At 47.3% G+C, this 17,095-nt stretch overlaps 1 protein-coding gene across 1 annotated transcript; it reads left to right on the top strand.

Moving 5' to 3' along the window:
• The first annotated feature begins 4,546 nt into the window (after positions 1-4,546).
• Positions 4,547-17,095, top strand: CHEK1 (checkpoint kinase 1). The gene is made up of 13 exons (XM_083163545.1): positions 4,547-4,751; positions 6,091-6,166; positions 7,418-7,641; positions 9,421-9,485; positions 9,624-9,693; positions 10,226-10,414; positions 10,767-10,871; positions 11,796-11,888; positions 12,759-12,861; positions 13,808-13,991; positions 14,085-14,216; positions 15,870-15,971; positions 16,346-17,095. The coding sequence occupies exons 2-13, from the start codon at positions 6,102-6,104 to the stop codon at positions 16,439-16,441; spliced, it is 1,428 nt and encodes a 475-aa protein (XP_083019671.1). The 5' UTR covers positions 4,547-4,751; positions 6,091-6,101; the 3' UTR covers positions 16,442-17,095.

Below are 17,095 nucleotides of genomic sequence, written 5' to 3'. Positions count from 1 at the left end.
CCGGGGAGAGGGCCCTGCTCATGACTGGCTACATTTAATGGGGAGGGGCAGACAGATATGAGTGACAGATCTGTTATACAGTGAGTGAAGTAGAGGGGTAGGACTGAGCGATGGCCAGGTTTCATGAAGTGAAGAGTTTCAGAGATAGAGCACAACATGTGCAGAATGTCGGAGGGAAGAAGTAATCGGTAGGAAGGAGAGGCAGCAGGCTGTATTTGTGGAGAGGAGGGAGTTATATAGGAGTGTGAGCCGCTAGAATTGGATTCTGAAGGGTAACCTGTGTAGGGGTTGTACAAGAGGGGAGGTGGACATAGTATGTTTGGAGGTGGGGAGATTTTTGACAGGGAGGCTAGATAAGAGGAGAGTACAGCGTACTTGGGGGCGATAGTTGTGCCATTAATAGACAGTGAAAGTAAGGGAGGTGAGTTTATGCCGCAGTGTGTGTGTGTGAAAGGGTCAGGTCCGCTGAATCCCTCCACCAGCTAAGGCGCCATATAAGTCTGTTTGGTGCTCACTGCTTTGGCTGCCATACACCAAGCCCCCTGAAGGTGACTGAAGCAGGACCACAACATGATATAGAGGCAGGGGTGATGGTATACCTTGCAGCGTGCGGGTGACACATGGAATGCCGACATCTCACACACTTCTCATAACCAAAATGGAAGAAAATAATTAAAGTACTCACCTCTCAACAAGTCCAGAAGTTAGGGGGTTTCTTTACATTTGAGAGGGTCCATAACAACTGGAAAATAAAAATGACAAGTGTTTTTTTTTTTTTTATATAGATTTAGCAAAAGGATTATATTAAATCACTGCTCACACACACACACACACACCTATAAGCAATATACATTCATGATTTATTGCTGGTATAAATTACATTTTTAGACACGGGTCACCACGGAACATGTAAAACCAATCCCCAAGGATGTTAAACAAACAAAATGTATTCTCTATTATACTTTTTACTGGCATGCATAGACTCAGCAGTTTGCAGAAAGTTACTAAGTGTCTACTGTGTGGCATAATGTGAATAATGGACACTACTATGTGGCATAATCTATATAGAGGACAATACTGTGTGGCATAATCTAGATAGAGGGACACTACTATGTGGCATAATCTATATAGAGGACACTACTGTGTGGCATAATGTGAATAAGGGACACTACTGTGTGGCATAATCTATATAGGGGACACTACTGTGTGGCATAATGTGAATGAGGAACACTACTATGTGGCATAATCTATATAGAGGACACTACTGTGTGGCATAATGTGAATAAGGGACACTACTGTGTGGCATAATCTAGATAGAGGACACTACTATGTGGCATAATCTATATAGAGGACACTACTGTGTGGCATAATGTGAATAAGGGACACTACTGTGTGGCATAATCTATATAGGGGACACTACTGTGTGGCATAATCTATATAGGGGACACTACTGTGTGGCATAATGTGAATGAGGGACACTACTATGTGGCATAATCTATATAGAGGACACTACTGTGTGGCATAATGTGAATGAGGGACACTACTGTGTGGCATAATCTATATAGAGGACACTACTGTGTGGCATAATGTGAATAAGGGACACTACTATGTGGCACAATCTATATAGAGGACACTACTGTGGCATAACATGAATTGTAGGCACTACTGTGTGGCATAATGTGAATAAGGGACGGGATGCAATTTAAATCCCGGCGTTCAGAATCCCGACGCTGGAATCCCGACCGCCAAAATCCTGACACTTTCTCCCTCCGTGGGTGTCCACGACACCCCTGGAGGGAGAATAAATTAGCGTACCGGGCCCGCTGCGTGGCGAGCGGCTATCCCCCCCCCCCCTTGTCGGTATTTCGGCGGTCGGGATTTTGAACGCTGGGATCCCGACCGCCGGGATTTCATACTGAATCCTAAGGGACGCTACTGTGTGGCATAATCTATATAGAGGACACTACTGTGTGGCAGAACATGAATTGTAGGCACTACTGTGTGGCAAAATCTTTATAGAGGACAGTACTGTGTGGCATAACATGAATTGTGGGCACTACTGTGTGGCATAATGTGAATAAGGGACGCTACGATGGGGATATGGTCGGTTGGTCGATAGACATTAGGTCGACATACTGGAAGGTTGACAGGTAGTTAGGTCAACATGGGGTTTTCACTGTTTTTTGGAGCCGACAGGCGGTATTTCATACCCTATCATGTACTAGGGTGAGGTGTGAGAACAAAATGTGGGCCGAACACATGGAGCCATGCGAGGAAACGCGGTGTACTTAACACTGTGTCCGTGTTGACATTCAGGTGAAAAACCCCATGTCCACCTTGTGCCATGTCGACCTTCCAGTATGTCAACCTAGTGGTGTCGACCTAATGACTGTCGAACATCTTTAGGTCGACCCAATGATCCCATTCCCTACTATGTGAAATAATCTATATAAAGGACACTACTGTGTGGCATAACCTGAATTGTGGGCACCGCTGTGTGGAATAACATGAACTGTAGGCACTATATGTGGAATAACCTCAAATGTGGCATAAGGTATATAAGGGACACTACATTGTGGCATAATGTGAATAAATGGCAAACCGTGTAATAACTGAAAGTCTACACACATCTTGCTTATCCAGCTTGCTGTCGTTTATTCAGGAGTATGGCACAGACAGCACAGGCCTTAGTCAGTGGTGTAACAATGGCACTGCAGCCCACGTGGGAGCTTAGGGGAACAGGTGATATGGGGGTGCATGGTCTTTGCAGATCCCAGTGGGTCTGGCTGTCTGTATGGAATCTGCTGAAAATGTCCCACCAAAAATGTTGGCCACCACATTGACCTTTTCTAGCATCTGCCAGGAGACAGATGCTAGAGGTCCTACTGGGTAGCATATACACTACCTGGAAGTTATGGATTCCGGGTCTATATATATTGCCCCTATCAATGAGCATGTAACTCCCTGGCATTGGGCAAAAAAACCCTGGCAACAAGCATTTGATATTAGTTACGGCCTTAGTTGCAGAATCACACCAGCAAAAAGTATTCCCATGATTCTGTTCTAAGTGGGTTATTCAGAGCTTATCAAACAACAGCACATGTTTATGGATCGGAGCATGCTGGCACGAGGACAAATGGCAACAAAACATAGTCGTGTTTCTTCTAGGAACTGTAGTGGGCAGGGGGCGCTGCTGCGGGGGGGGGGCGGATCCGGCCTGCCGACGCCACGAAAGGGGCATGTCCGGGCTGCGATGTAATGAAAAGGGACGGGCCCGGCCATCATGAAGTGGGGCGGGCATGGCCCCTCCGAACACGTTGAGCTCCCGGGGAAGCTCCGGTCATCGCCATCTATGGCGGCGCTGGGTTTCCCCGTGCACACTGGCGGGGACAGGCAGCAGGCTCTTTTAGCGGGGTGCTGCTACAGGGGCAGGGCGCATTCTAAAACAGCCTAGCGGGAACACTACATAGTGTATAATCCAATGGCAATACCCTGCAAGCCGTCATTTGTGGGTGGTAACCGGATGTTTTCTGGGAGGGTCTGTGACATGCGCTCCGGCCTCGATCAGCCTGATTGTGTCACAGCTTTGTGGAAGGGTCAGACTTACTCACAGACGACACTGGGAAAATCATTTGATGCTCTGTATGGATTTGCAGACAACGGCTCCATGTTACCTGTCATGCTGCATTCAGCAGCATGTCATCATTAGCCATATCTTCTTGCCCATGCAGCAGGATGACCAGATGTCACCTGGGTGAGTGAAAAGTGGGCATATCCGACAAATCAGCCCAATACCATTATAGTGTCTCACCACCCCAACAGAACGGGTGCCGGACGGGTTCCCGACAGTCGTTTACCCGAAGTCAGGATCCCAACTGTCAAAATGCCGACAGCCGAGTGCACGACGGCCACCTGCTATTTTCCCGTGTGGGGGTCCACGACCCCCATAGAGGGAGAATAGAATAGGTGGCTCGCGTAGCGAACGCAGTGAGCCCGCAAGGGGCTTTTTTGCGCTCGCCATGCTGTCTGACTCCGGGCAGTCGGGATCCCGACTGAGTCCCATACCACACCCAACAGAACAGCCATGTATAGCAATCACTAGCTGATCAGTTACATCCATGGGCTCCACCAGTGTAAGGCATGCCTATATAGGCATATGAATATCCTTACAAAGAAATAAGGATCAAAAAGGGTTGAGATTACCTGAAGGGTAAAAAAAGGGGCAGACTAGATGGGCCAAATGGTTCTTATCTGCCGTCAAATTCTATGATTATATATATATATATATATATATATATATATATAATATATATCTTACCATGCGGCTCATACTCACACAGAAAACATTAGTCTCTGTTTGTCACGGTATATATTAGAGATAGAATCTATATATACAGTATTTCTGAGCACGGGGAAGCGGGCTAGTTACACGCGGGCAGCAGCAGCCGTCGCTATGGTGACGGCCGGGCACAGCGAGTCCGCATGGCCGCCTGTCCGCTTCCGGGTCCTCTCGCTGTGTACAGTAGAGCTGGCACTTCCAGCCGGGGCAGGTCACGTGGTCTCCCTCCCCGCGCTGACGTCACCATGCCGGCGCAATGACGCTGCTTTGAAGCTTGGCAGCCGAGTTGGCGGGAAAAAAAAAACTGTTGCGACTGCAGTAGCAGCTTCAGTGCCCGGCCGGAGCCGAGGGAGACCCGCACAGCAGGGTGCGAGTGAGGGGGAGCCAGGAGGTGTCCGGGCATAGCACTGGGGTGAGTCCTGGCAGGCTGTCACCCTCATCTCCCCAATACCACCTCTGGGGGAGACCTGCCACAGAGACACAGGGTGCCAATGTAACACCTCAGGGGGAGACCTGCCACAGAGACACAGGGTGCCAATGTAACACCTCAGGGGGAGACCTGCCACAGAGACACAGGGTGCCAATGTAACACCTCAGGGGGAGACCTGCCACAGAGACACAGGGTGCCAATGTAACACCTCAGGGGGAGACCTGCCACAGAGACACAGGGTGCCAATATAACACCTCAGGGGGAGACCTACCTCTGCCACAGAGACACAGGGTGCCAATGTAACACCTCAGGGGGAGACCTGCCACAGAGACACAGGGTGCCAATATAACACCTCAGGGGGAGACCTACCTCTGCCACAGAGACACAGGGTGCCAATGTAACACCTCAGGGGGAGACCTACCTCTGCCACAGAGACACAGGGTGCCAATGTAACACCTCAGGGGGAGACCTACCTCTGCCACAGAGACACAGGGTGCCAATATAACACCTCAGGGGGAGACCTACCTCTGCCACAGAGACACAGGGTGCCAATGTAACACCTCAGGGGGAGACCTACCTCTGCCACAGAGACACAGGGTGCCAATGTAACACCTCAGGGGGAGACCTACCTCTGCCACAGAGACACAGGGTGCCAATATAAGACGTCAGGGGGATACCTACCTCTGCCACAAAGACTGGGGGTGTCCCCTTGTTACACCAATACCACCTCAGGGGGTGACCACCTACCTCTGCCACAGGGTGCATCCCCCCCCCCCCCCCCGCACGCACCCCTATACTGCCTCAGGGGTTGCACATTTACCACATCCCAACCTCGTCTCCCCAATACCACCTCAGAGGGTTCTCTCCTACCTCTGCCACAGAGACACAGGGTGTTCTGGGGGTTGTACATGGAGTTTAGGGGACACTGCCTCGTTTATCTGTACTATGGTCTTTGCTGTGGGACGTTACTTCCTGTGGGGGGAGGTGGATCATGGAGTCTTCAGTGCGCAGTTTGACCACAAAAGTCAGAGTACGCAAGATTGACACTCAATGGTCAACATGGTGTTTTTTTTGTGTGTGTCAATGTTGACACCAGCGCACATGGACACGTGACACCCATTGCATGGACCAACAAATGGTCTGATGAAAAGCTGCTTTTTTTTATTTTTACTGCACTGATTGCACTTTATTTGCACCACTAGTAGGTGCTACAAGTCGTATAGACAGTAATATGTACGTTTTGTCCTGTGAAGATGCTAATGTGCGTTTGATTCACTAAATCTGCTTCTCTCCCCTGTAAAAATGTTTCCTGCCTTGACAGAATTCTGAATCATGGCCGTCCCGTTTGTGGAAGACTGGGATCTGGTGCAGACTCTCGGAGAAGGAGCCTATGGGGAGTAAGTATTCTGCTGGTGTTGGTGGGGCAGGTGACCCGTGCTTCCTGTTCTGGAACCTTCATGGTCTCCTCAATGAACACAGTGGAGTAATGCTAGAATCGGAACTACTGAATTTTGGTCCAGTGAATAGATTCTATATCAGTGTTTTACTTTCGATGTACAATATATATTTATCTAGCGGCTATGAAGGTGGAATGCCTGGCAGCTACAGAGATGCTAGGCTCCCCCTAAGTGCTCCACTTAATGTGATTAGATGCCTCGCACATAGGCTGGCTGTTTAAGCGGGGTGTGTTTTGCCCTTTAAACATCAGGCTTGCCGCTAAATCAGCCTAGTGTGAATTATTACAGTGGTAGTGGAAAGTTGATTGGCTCAGTTACCGTCCATTGGTAATCTACATAAATATCCAGATGCTAAAAACCATTTAGAGAGGAGCGTAAGGACGTACCACTTTTAGCACAGGAGATGGGCTGAGAATCATCTTTCTATACGAGGGCTCTTCTACCTGTTGTTGCTGTGAAGCATTCCGTGCCACAATTCAGCACACCATAATAGCTGAACTGGGCCAGGGCATGCTGGGATGTGCAGTTCAGAACAGCTGGTGACCACATGCTCAATTCCCACCCTTATAGGAATGGTTCTGTGCTGCTAAATCTTGCTCCAAGCACGTAAGTCCATCCAGACATACCGTTGGCAACCCATTCCTAGGAAATGCACATAGCTGTGGGTGAGCAGTAGCACACTCCCTTCTTACATCAGGGGCTGCTGGGTGTTTCAGGGATGATCAAGTTATGGGCCTCATGACTATTTTGCCATGTTGAGTGATTATCATCTGTGTTCACATGCGTCTGTTGCAGTGTGCTGTAATGGTCAACAGTGGTCACAGGGATTATTTGCAATATGAGGACCATTTTTGTCTGGTAAAGGGATATCCCTTGTTTTGGTGATAGGGTTATACTGCCTGCATCTGCGATCCCGTACGTGGTTACGATTTCTGCGTCTTACTTCCTGTTGTAATACCAATGCTGCGTCTTTGTACACAACCACTGGGGCTTACTCTGCACCCAGTTGGGTATCTTAATACAGATTCAGATAGCAGTGACACAGCTGGGAATCCATCTGCTTAGAACTTTGGATGAAGCCCTATTTAATTAGCATACATCAGTGTTCACAAATCCAGGTAAATAATGTGGCAATGGATATGGCTTTATTCGGCAAGAGCGAAGTCTTTATATTTGCACTTATCTTGTCAGAGTGCAGCTAGCCGTGAACCGGAAGACTGAGGAGGCGGTGGCAGTCAAGATCGTGGATTTGAAACGAAAGGCCGACTGTCCAGAAAACATTAAGAAAGAGATTTGTATCAATAAGATGCTCAGCCATACAAATATTGTGAAGTTCTATGGACACCGCAAAGAAGGCAACATCCAGTATCTGTTCCTCGAGTACTGCAGAGGTGGCGAGCTCTTTGATAGAATCGGTAGGTGGCCATTTTTCACCTCTTCTTAGAGCATCCATGTTGGTAGGAATTCACTTCACGTTGGGAGCAGCTGAGGTCATTTATTACACTTGTATCTGATCCAGTATACTGGATATAAATGTAGATACAGTATAGGGGGAAAGGGGAAGGTACCTGTGCACAAGCTCCACAAATTACACCGAAAATCATGTAATATAGAGAATCCACAATAAGTTATAACAAGGTAGCTTCGGCACTTAATAACATGTGTGGAGGTGCTTCCCTATGAGTAATTAGTGCAAAACAAGAAGGGAGAAAGCCCTCTTGTTTGGGGGCACACGTGTAGTTAAAACTAAACCTTTATTTTATTTATAAATTAAGATAATTATGGGACCCTAAATGTACATACAACACTTATTATGATAATATACACAGAAAAATGGACAGTAATTCAGTGAATGCTAGATATCATGCAAAAATATATATTTTTGTAGATTAATACATCCTATCCCCATGATGGTAATATAATGGTGATAATTTATAATTGGCAGAATATTATTGCATAATGTATATTGATAAATTCTTATTTACTCTCCCACTGAAATTGTCTCTATGGGGGCTGCACAATATTAATTGGTAAACCAGAATCTGTATATTAAGTGTACCTGGTATTCTAATACTATTGTATTTTAAATCGAACACAAGGTGAGCACCAGCTTCTGGTCAGAAGAATGGATTGTCGATTTTTGATATATTATTCTAATATAGATATGCTGACCCCAGAGATAAGGGGAAAAGGTGATGGCGTATTGGCTAATATAAATTGAATGAAGGGGAAGAAGATAGAAGTGTGTTAATGAGAACCCCGGCATGCTGGTGGTGTCACAGATAAACTCACTCACTGGCAAAAGCAGCTCCTGTGATAGTTGCAGATATTGGGGGAACAACTTTCCATGTTAAAGAATGGTTACCTCCGCCTGACAGTGCGTAGACAAATGGCCACAGATACCGCTCATCCCCCATCAATGCTATAAGCAAGTATAGGTTTACCTGTCTATTATTCTAAAATCACCATTCGGGTGCACTCCTCCACGGCGGCAGGGTTTGCCACTCTGCAATGGCGTTATGGCGAAGGGCATGTACAAGACCGTTCTAGTATCCCTTTGTTCAGGCTATGGACAACCTTGGATTTCTCCCCACTACCTCCAGACTTGGAAATGCCCCGTGATGTTCCACCCTGCCTTTATTGAGGGTACACACAATTTACCGCAAGGCCGTGCTGTTGTATTAAAGGGATAGTGCACCTGAAAAGATGAGTTGAATGGTTGAAATATATTTTTGGGTGTAAGGCAGGTATGTCCGAACTATGGCCCTCCAGCTATTGTGAAACTACACATCCCATCATGTCTTGCCACAGTTTTGCTATTAGGGAATGCTAAACTATGGCAAGGCATGCTGGGATGTGTAGTTTCACAACAGCTGGAGGGCCGCACTTTGGACATGCTTGGAGTAAGGATTGCTCTGTAATGTATAAACCTGACATAAATATGTGTGTGTTGGTGGCTCACTTGTGGCAGCCCAAACACTAAAGAATTTATAGACACTTTTTTTTTTTTTTTTTTTTACATTTGTTGGATGGTTTCATCTTGTGCAGTGTCCCTGCTTAAGTAGCGTGTAAGGGGCTGCAGAACGTTAGTGCTGCCATATAAATATGTTGCTGGACCTGGCTGATTCTCACAGATAGTAGTAAGGGCTGTGATGTTCTGTCAGACTCCTCTCCTACTGTGTGGTCTGTTACAGAGCCAGATGTGGGGATGCCTGAGCCAGAAGCACAGAAGTTCTTCCAGGAGCTCATCGCAGGAGTGGTGAGAAACTACAACATTTACATTACAGATGTTTCCAACTTTGTGATTACTTGTGTTCCTTCCAATCCCACGTAGCAATGCTCGTGCGTTAATAGAACTTATTCTTTAATATAGACACGTTGTTTGTCTTTGTGTTAGGAATACCTGCATGGTTTGGGGATTACTCACCGAGACATAAAACCAGAGAACTTGCTTCTTGATGACCGAGGTAGGATTCTGATTGTTCCGTGTCCCGGAACTTGCAGATCTCTAGTATTGGTGATCTGTAGTGTAAAGCCCCGTACACACTGTGCGATAAAAGGCAGGCAGTATGTATGATATGGATATTGTGCATATCATTCAGTGTCTCATGTGGGTCGCGGTCTTCCTCCTTTCCCGTTTGTACCCTGCAGTCCAATTTTGCATATCGTTGCGTGCGCATGAAAGATACATTCTTCATAATGCAGGACGGTCAGTGGCAAACCATTTAGCTTTCTTTGTCTTTATTTTGTAAGTGTTCGGTGATCTGTTCTATAGCGTTCATTCTGTAGCTCCGGGGAGTTGGAGGGAAATCATTAACGATCTTGTTAGCTGCCTTTGTCACACAGTGTGTATGCAGTATAAGAGGTGGCATCTTTTTGTAGATCACCGAGGAAGGTGGAGCGCTGTCCCTCTTCCAGTGGCCGGAATAGGGTTGGCATCTGGGTAACCGGATTTGAACACGATCTCATTTACATACCCTCTCATTTGCCATCTTTCAGATCAGCTGAAGATCTCTGACTTTGGCTTGGCCACTGTTTTCAAACACAATGGACGAGAGCGGCTACTGAATAAGATGTGCGGGACGTTGCCGTATGTTGCGCCAGAGCTCATTAAGACGCGAGCGTTTCATGCTGAGCCTGTGGACATCTGGTCGTGTGGCATAGTCCTAACCGCTATGTTAGCTGGAGGTATGTAGAGGGGTTTATATGAAGACGGATTAGACCCCATACTGACGCATGCGCGCACATACTTCTTGTTTTATAATACCCTGCATGCAGCTCTGCAGTCAGGCAAGGTCACCAGAAGGCTAGGGTGAACACCGTCATTGAGTTCTGGGCGGGTACAGATATGGGACAACATAGGTAGAGAATTCTAGTTTTTAAACCCAAAAAAATGTTTTTTGATTGAGGGGATTTAAATCTACATCATATATTTAGCTTTGCAGCATTTTTCCTATAGAATGAGCTCCACCAATCAGATGCGTAGAGCCATGCACTCATTACCTGTGCTTTAACAACCGTATCTGATTTGTATGTGTAGAGTTACCGTGGGATCAGCCGAATGATGCGTGCCAAGAGTATTGTGATTGGAAAGAGTCAAAGCACTACCTGACCCCATGGAAGAAGATTGAGTCTACGCCACTCGGTAACTTTCCCATTTATATCCCAAGTAAGCTGCTTATGGCTTCAGTAGATCACATTGGGGCAACAGTGGTAATTCAGCAACTTCTCAGGAGGTTTGTATAATAATTGGGCGCATGGATCGCATTCTATGACAAATAGGTCCGAATTCGTCCCCTTTGCTGGTGATGGGGGGGTCTGTGCATGTACATTGTCGCTGATGCGCATGTGCAGGTCCCCGCTGTCAAGGTGCTTGCAGCCTGACTGACAGGCAGGGGGCGTTCCGGGGTGGACCCCTTAATTTCATGAGCATGCTCACAAAAACGGTGGGCACGCCCATACAAATGCCCGCCCCAAATTTGCATCGCTACAAGCAGCCACCGAGTGATTCCTGTGTCACGTGGCTGCAGCCGCCGGGCAGCAGAGGAGAAATCCTTTGGTAGTAAGTAAGGTTTTCTCCTCTGTGCAGGCGCTAGCGGGTGGCTGTGTACCGTTCACAGCCCTGCACATGGGTTTGTACATATGATCGTGTTCATTCATCTTTGAAAACCCATGCAGTTCCTCTTCCCTGCCTGGGGTGTCGTAGTGCTTCTAGCACAGTGTGGTCTGTATATGAACACTGATATGCAAACCAGACCTGTGCTAGAAACACCACAGCAGACAGCGACACCCCAGGCAGGGAGGAGGAACTGCATGGATTTTCAAAGATAGCGGGTGTTAGAATGAACACTATATAAGAAATTTCAGTAGAACACTTGGCACTTTGCTTCGCTTAAAGTGTATTGATTATAAATTATATATAGTTAAAACCTGTCCATTTAATATTTGTTTATGTTTAATCTGTCTTTTCGATGCCGGCCACGGGACCTTTTTGTACACAAGAATTACTAACCTACTTTCCTCATTGTGGTTCCCATTGTCTGTTCTCACCAGTATATTTGCTTTCTAGCGATGCTGTCTAAGATTCTTCTAGAAAATCCAAGTTCCAGGCTGACTATTGCCGACATTAAGAAACACTGGTGGTTTTACAAACCAATGAAAGGTACAGTATAGCCAACTTGGAATATTGCAGGTACTTGTGTATTTTGGCGGCGCCCGATTTCAGCATCGTTCGATGAACGCATCGCATGCCATGTACCCGATGGCATGGGATGCGACGCGATTTTGACCCCCTATACGATGAAAAATCGTATAAGCACCCTAAAGGGTGCTTACAATGTTAAATGCACCCCCACCCCCCCCCCCACCCCCACTATAAACGTGAACCCGAAGCGTGGCGAGCGAGCCCGCGAGGGGCGGCGGTACGCGTCCTACGACCTTTTCATACCCCCACTATCCACGTCGGTGTGGAGTTGAGAATAGATTAGTGTGGCGAGCGCAGCGAGCCCGAAGCGTGGCGAGCGGACGCGGATACCTTCACAGGTAAACGCGTCCCCTCGCTGCGCTCGCCACGCTTCGGGCTCGGTGGCTCGCTGCGCTCGCCACACTAGTCTATTCTCAACTCCACACCGACGTGGATAGTGGGGGTATGAAAAGTTTGTAGGACGCGTACCGCTGCCCCTTGCGGGCTCGCTGCGCTCGCCACGCTTCGGGTTCACGTTTATAGTGGGGGGGTGGCGTGGGGGTGCATTTAACATTGTAAGCACCCATTAGGGTGCTTATACAATGTTTAATCGCATCGTAATGCATTGTATGCCATGTACAATGGCATACAATTTGAAAATTGTATGCCATTGTACACTAACCAACGAAATCGCATCGCATACCATCGCATGCATAATGGTATGCGATGCGATGGGCGCCGCCAAAATACATAAGTGCCATATTGCATTCTACCTCCTGTACCAATGGAAGGACGGGTACAGGGCAATATCTGTATAACTAATGAAGGCACGTTTATTTCTTCCACTAGGGGTCAAGAGAAACTTCTTGTCCTTAGGGACAACATCTGAAGCATCCGGACCTCTTGGCAAGCATGTCCGCTCTGATATGAATGTGTCACAGCGATCCCACAGGTCAGTGCTGCTTCCTATACACAAGTGGCAGATTAGCGGGATCTACTGTGCTAAGAACGTACACTAATAAAGGCCATCTAACACCCAGTATAACTTGCCACATATTGAAGGTTATGCTGATAATAGAGGTCACTGAGGAGCTGTGACAATCTGCAGGCCAAGTTCTATTATACAGTTGCTGAAGTCTGCGTTGTCTTCTACTGTATGTAAAACACAGAAGTGGATATCATGTGTACAAGTGCTTCCCAAGCTTTCTTGTATAACTCTGCCCTAGAGCAGTGCTTCTCAACCTCGGTCCTCAAGTACTCCCAACAGTTAACATTTTCCAGGTCGCCTGACCTTCACTGACACATTACAAGTGGATTTTTTTATTTCACCTGTGACTGTGTTGAGACCTGAAAAACGTGAACTGTTGGAGGTACTTGGGGGACCGGACCGAGGTGGAGAACCACTGAACTACAGTATCAGAACTTTTTTTTTTTTTCGTGGCATCCCAAGGCCACAAATGTATTTTTGAGAAGTTTAGACAAGTTTAAACAATATTAAGTAAGCAGAAAAGGGTTCTGAGTCCATGGGGGGAGGGGAGACACTGGGCACCTACCCTCACGTCTCTGGTTGGCCGTGGAGTCTGTGGTTCGCTCTATTCCATGGCATTTGCCTTGGTTTGTGTGTGCCTGTCTTTCCTCCACTCCTACATTCTTGTAAAATGTATTTGGTTTCCATGAGGGGAATGGGGGAGGAGCCTGTGCTGCAGCCAAAAGTTAACCGTTTGGTGCCTGTGACTCCTGCAGCTCCACCATACCAAGGTCTCCAGTGTCCCTCATGAACTTCAAATAAGGAACTCTGAAACTTTTACCTATAAACTAAAATCGATGTCTCCCTCTCTCCTTCCCCCCTCCCCAACCCATTATATATAGGCTTGCAACTAAACATTCTTACTTTGCAGTGAAGACTTGACGACCTATTCCAGTACACAGCCCGAACCGCGCACCACCCTTACTACCTGGGACAGCAGCTCTTCTCACATAGACAAACTGGTGCAGGGTAAAGGGATCAGCTTCTCTCAGCCGGCCTGTCCCGAGAACATGCTCCTGAGCAGCCAGTTAATGGGGACTCCAGGCTCCTCCCAGGTACTAAGAATACTCCAGCTGCTGCTGCTGTTGTGACTAGAAACATCCTTGCTGTTATTTCTCTCACCAAACCACTGAACTCTCCCCCAACAGAACCCGTGGCAGCGTTTAGTTAAGCGGATGACCCGTTTTTTCACAAAAGTGGACGCTGAGCGCTCCTATAGCAATCTGAAGGAAACCTGTGAAGCGATGGGCTACGTATGGAAAAAATGCTGTGCCAACCAGGTGCGTAGAACAGACCACCTCTGCCTTCCTGGGCATCCTCGTCTATGCACACCTTTTATTATGGTACCGGTTATTGTACCTTGTCTAAATGCCTGTGATCTTGCATATTAAGATGGCTCCACTGTCTGGTGTATTTGCTACTAGTAAATATTTGAGTTTACATATTATTAATGGTCAAAAAAGCCAGAAGTGAACCACCCCCTCCAAAAAAAAAAGCAGCCAACCCATGGGGCCCACGCTCCCCGAACCCATTTCTAGAGGCCGGTGGGAGGGGTGCTCCTTGTGCTAGCACCTCTACCACCCATCCCTGGGTGTTCTTAGCTTGTATAGGGCCCTACAGTCGCATGCAATAATACAATTGCTACCATGAAGGGCAAGTCCTGGATAAAGATATATAATATGTCAGTGTTCAGAATGAGTTTGGCCACGAGGGTTGGTGTGGCAAGGCTGCTTTATGGATTGATTATTGTAACACTGCTAGAGTACGGCCTTATGGGGTGGATGGGTTGAGTGGCCTCACAGCCTGATGATGACATCCAGTGAGACTGGCTGGGAAAATGCATGAGATTGTTTGAGGGGTGTGGCCTCTTGGGATTGGCGTGACCTAGTAGCTGGCCCTTTAGTTTCTGGGAGATGCACGCACGCTGTAGCGGAAGAGTGCTGTGGCTGCGGTGCTGGTACTTAGACCTAGACCGGAGCCTGCTGCTGTGTGTGATGTTAAATTGCATTACTCTGCTCCTTACCTGGGTGCTGCCAGCAACCCCCCATAGTGATGCCACCTGTCTGGACTTGAACCTTTGGAATGTTTTGGAGACCCATGTGGTGAGGTCACCTTGTCATGGTTGGTGGGCCCATATCACACCCCTCATTGTCCAGCTCTCTGGGATGTAAGGGAATGTACGGTGTCTCCATGTTGCTAAATCAGACAGAACAGAGAACCCACAAAGAGCATGGGGAAGATGTATTAATGACCCATACACACTGGGCGACTTTGAGCTGAAAACAGCCAGTTTGAGCAGCTTTCAGCTCAAAGCCGCCCAGTGTGTATGCCCCGGCGATGAGCACTGCTGCGCGCTCCTGCAACATCGCCGGGAAAGCCGTTCATCTGCTTGTTATACCAGCAGATGAGCGGCTTTGAGGGGACGGCTTTGCATAGCTCTGCGCTATGTAACTCCGCTCCCCTCCATCGGCGCCGGGCAGGGGGGAAGCCGCGCAGTGAGCAGCTTCCCCCCAGCGGTGACCGTGATCATCGCTGGGCATAGTCGCCCAGTGTGTATGGACCTTAAGCCTGGCAAAGTGATAGTGGAAAAGGCACCAGCAAATAAACTCCCAACTGTCAATTTTATAACACAGCTGACTGGCTGATGCGTTATTACCACGTGATAAGGTTACAGGTTAATGTGCCCCGTTGTGTACAGTGTCTGCTGCATACAGGTGCTAAGAATCCACAGCATTCTCTATGGGCAGAAGTTCCAGCTTTGCCTCGAAGGCTCTCGTTTCAGCGCGTCAGAGCTGTTGTGCACTATGTGCTGGGACTGGAGAATTAGTTTTGTGGTCTCTGCTCCTTTCTCCATGTGGCTATTGGCATTTACTCATGTTATACAGTATTGGATTTTACCCTGAGGGCATCTGACTGATTTGGTTTCCGTTCAGGTAACTCTATCAACCACTGACCGAAGAAACAACAAGCTAATATTCAAGGTCAACTTGGTGGAAATGGAGGAGAAAATTTTATTAGATTTCCGCCTTTCCAAGGTACGTGGCAGTGATATGAATATGTAATGGGTGCAGTACAAAGGCAGATTCCAAAGTCCTGCATTCTTTGTCTGATGCCTCTTGCATCCGCATTGGTATATAATCCAGGAATGCGTGTATTTCACATCCTGCGTAACGAGAGTACACATGTGCGCCCGTAGGAAAGGACCTCTTATGGTCTAATGTTTAATGTATCACAAGGTTAATCCTAAAGTTCCGTTTGCTGTCTTTGTCTCAGACCCTCCTTCATCACATGTCCTATTCTGCTGCAGATACTGGGACATATGTTAGGTGTGTTGGAGACCAGACCAGGGCCCAGAATGAAGCTTTGCTCAGTCCGTGTTCACCTCCGTTTGTTTTTTCTTCTCTTCCAGGGCGACGGTCTCGAGTTCAAGCGACATTTCCTGAAGATAAAGAAGAAGTTGGGCGATATAGTTGCAGTCCCGAAAGGCGTCCTATCTGTCACCTGATCACAGGGTAAATCGGCCTTGATGTTTTGCCACTGAATTTGCTCCCGTTACGGTTTAAGTATAAACTGGTACCAGATATCTTCTGTGGCAATATTAGATGATGTAGTTGTCCACATGGTCCATGAAGGTGAGAGGCTGGATGGCTGGGATCTTCCCTGGAGAAGGGACCTGTTCTGTTTGTAGGACCGGACATGTCTTATGTAGATACTTTCACAACCTGTTTTACCTTTACTACAATAAGCCACATGTGGATTTGGATTCCTTCTGCGACACTTCGTTGTTTCTTCAATATCCTGAACACAAATTTTCCCAGACACTTTCACTTGTGTAAATTGTCCCGAATGTACACAGACTATGAACTTGGGGATAGCCTCTGCCAGAGATACACATCCCGTGTTAAGTGTGAACTGCTGCGGCCACGGGGGCCCCTATAAATATGTCACTGGGTGGATATGACACGAAAGCTCTTCCCTGCAAGTTGGTTTCTGAAGCGTTAACCTGAGATGTCTCTGTGCCCAGCTGCAATCGTGGCATGAAAGAGAAATGGGAATCTTTAGACAGGATGTAACGTTGCTTTTATGTGGAAATAAATGCATCCTGTTGTGAACAAAATGTATGTAAAACTGAATGATAAAATATACTCTATAAATTTGA

Source organism: Crinia signifera, chromosome 19, assembly GCF_055691185.1.
Source record: "Crinia signifera chromosome 19, ASM5569118v1, whole genome shotgun sequence".
NCBI classification, from domain to species: Eukaryota; Metazoa; Chordata; class Amphibia; order Anura; family Myobatrachidae; genus Crinia; species Crinia signifera.
The sequence above is the reverse complement of the archived record's forward strand: the minus strand, read 5'-3'. Positions and strand labels throughout refer to the sequence as shown.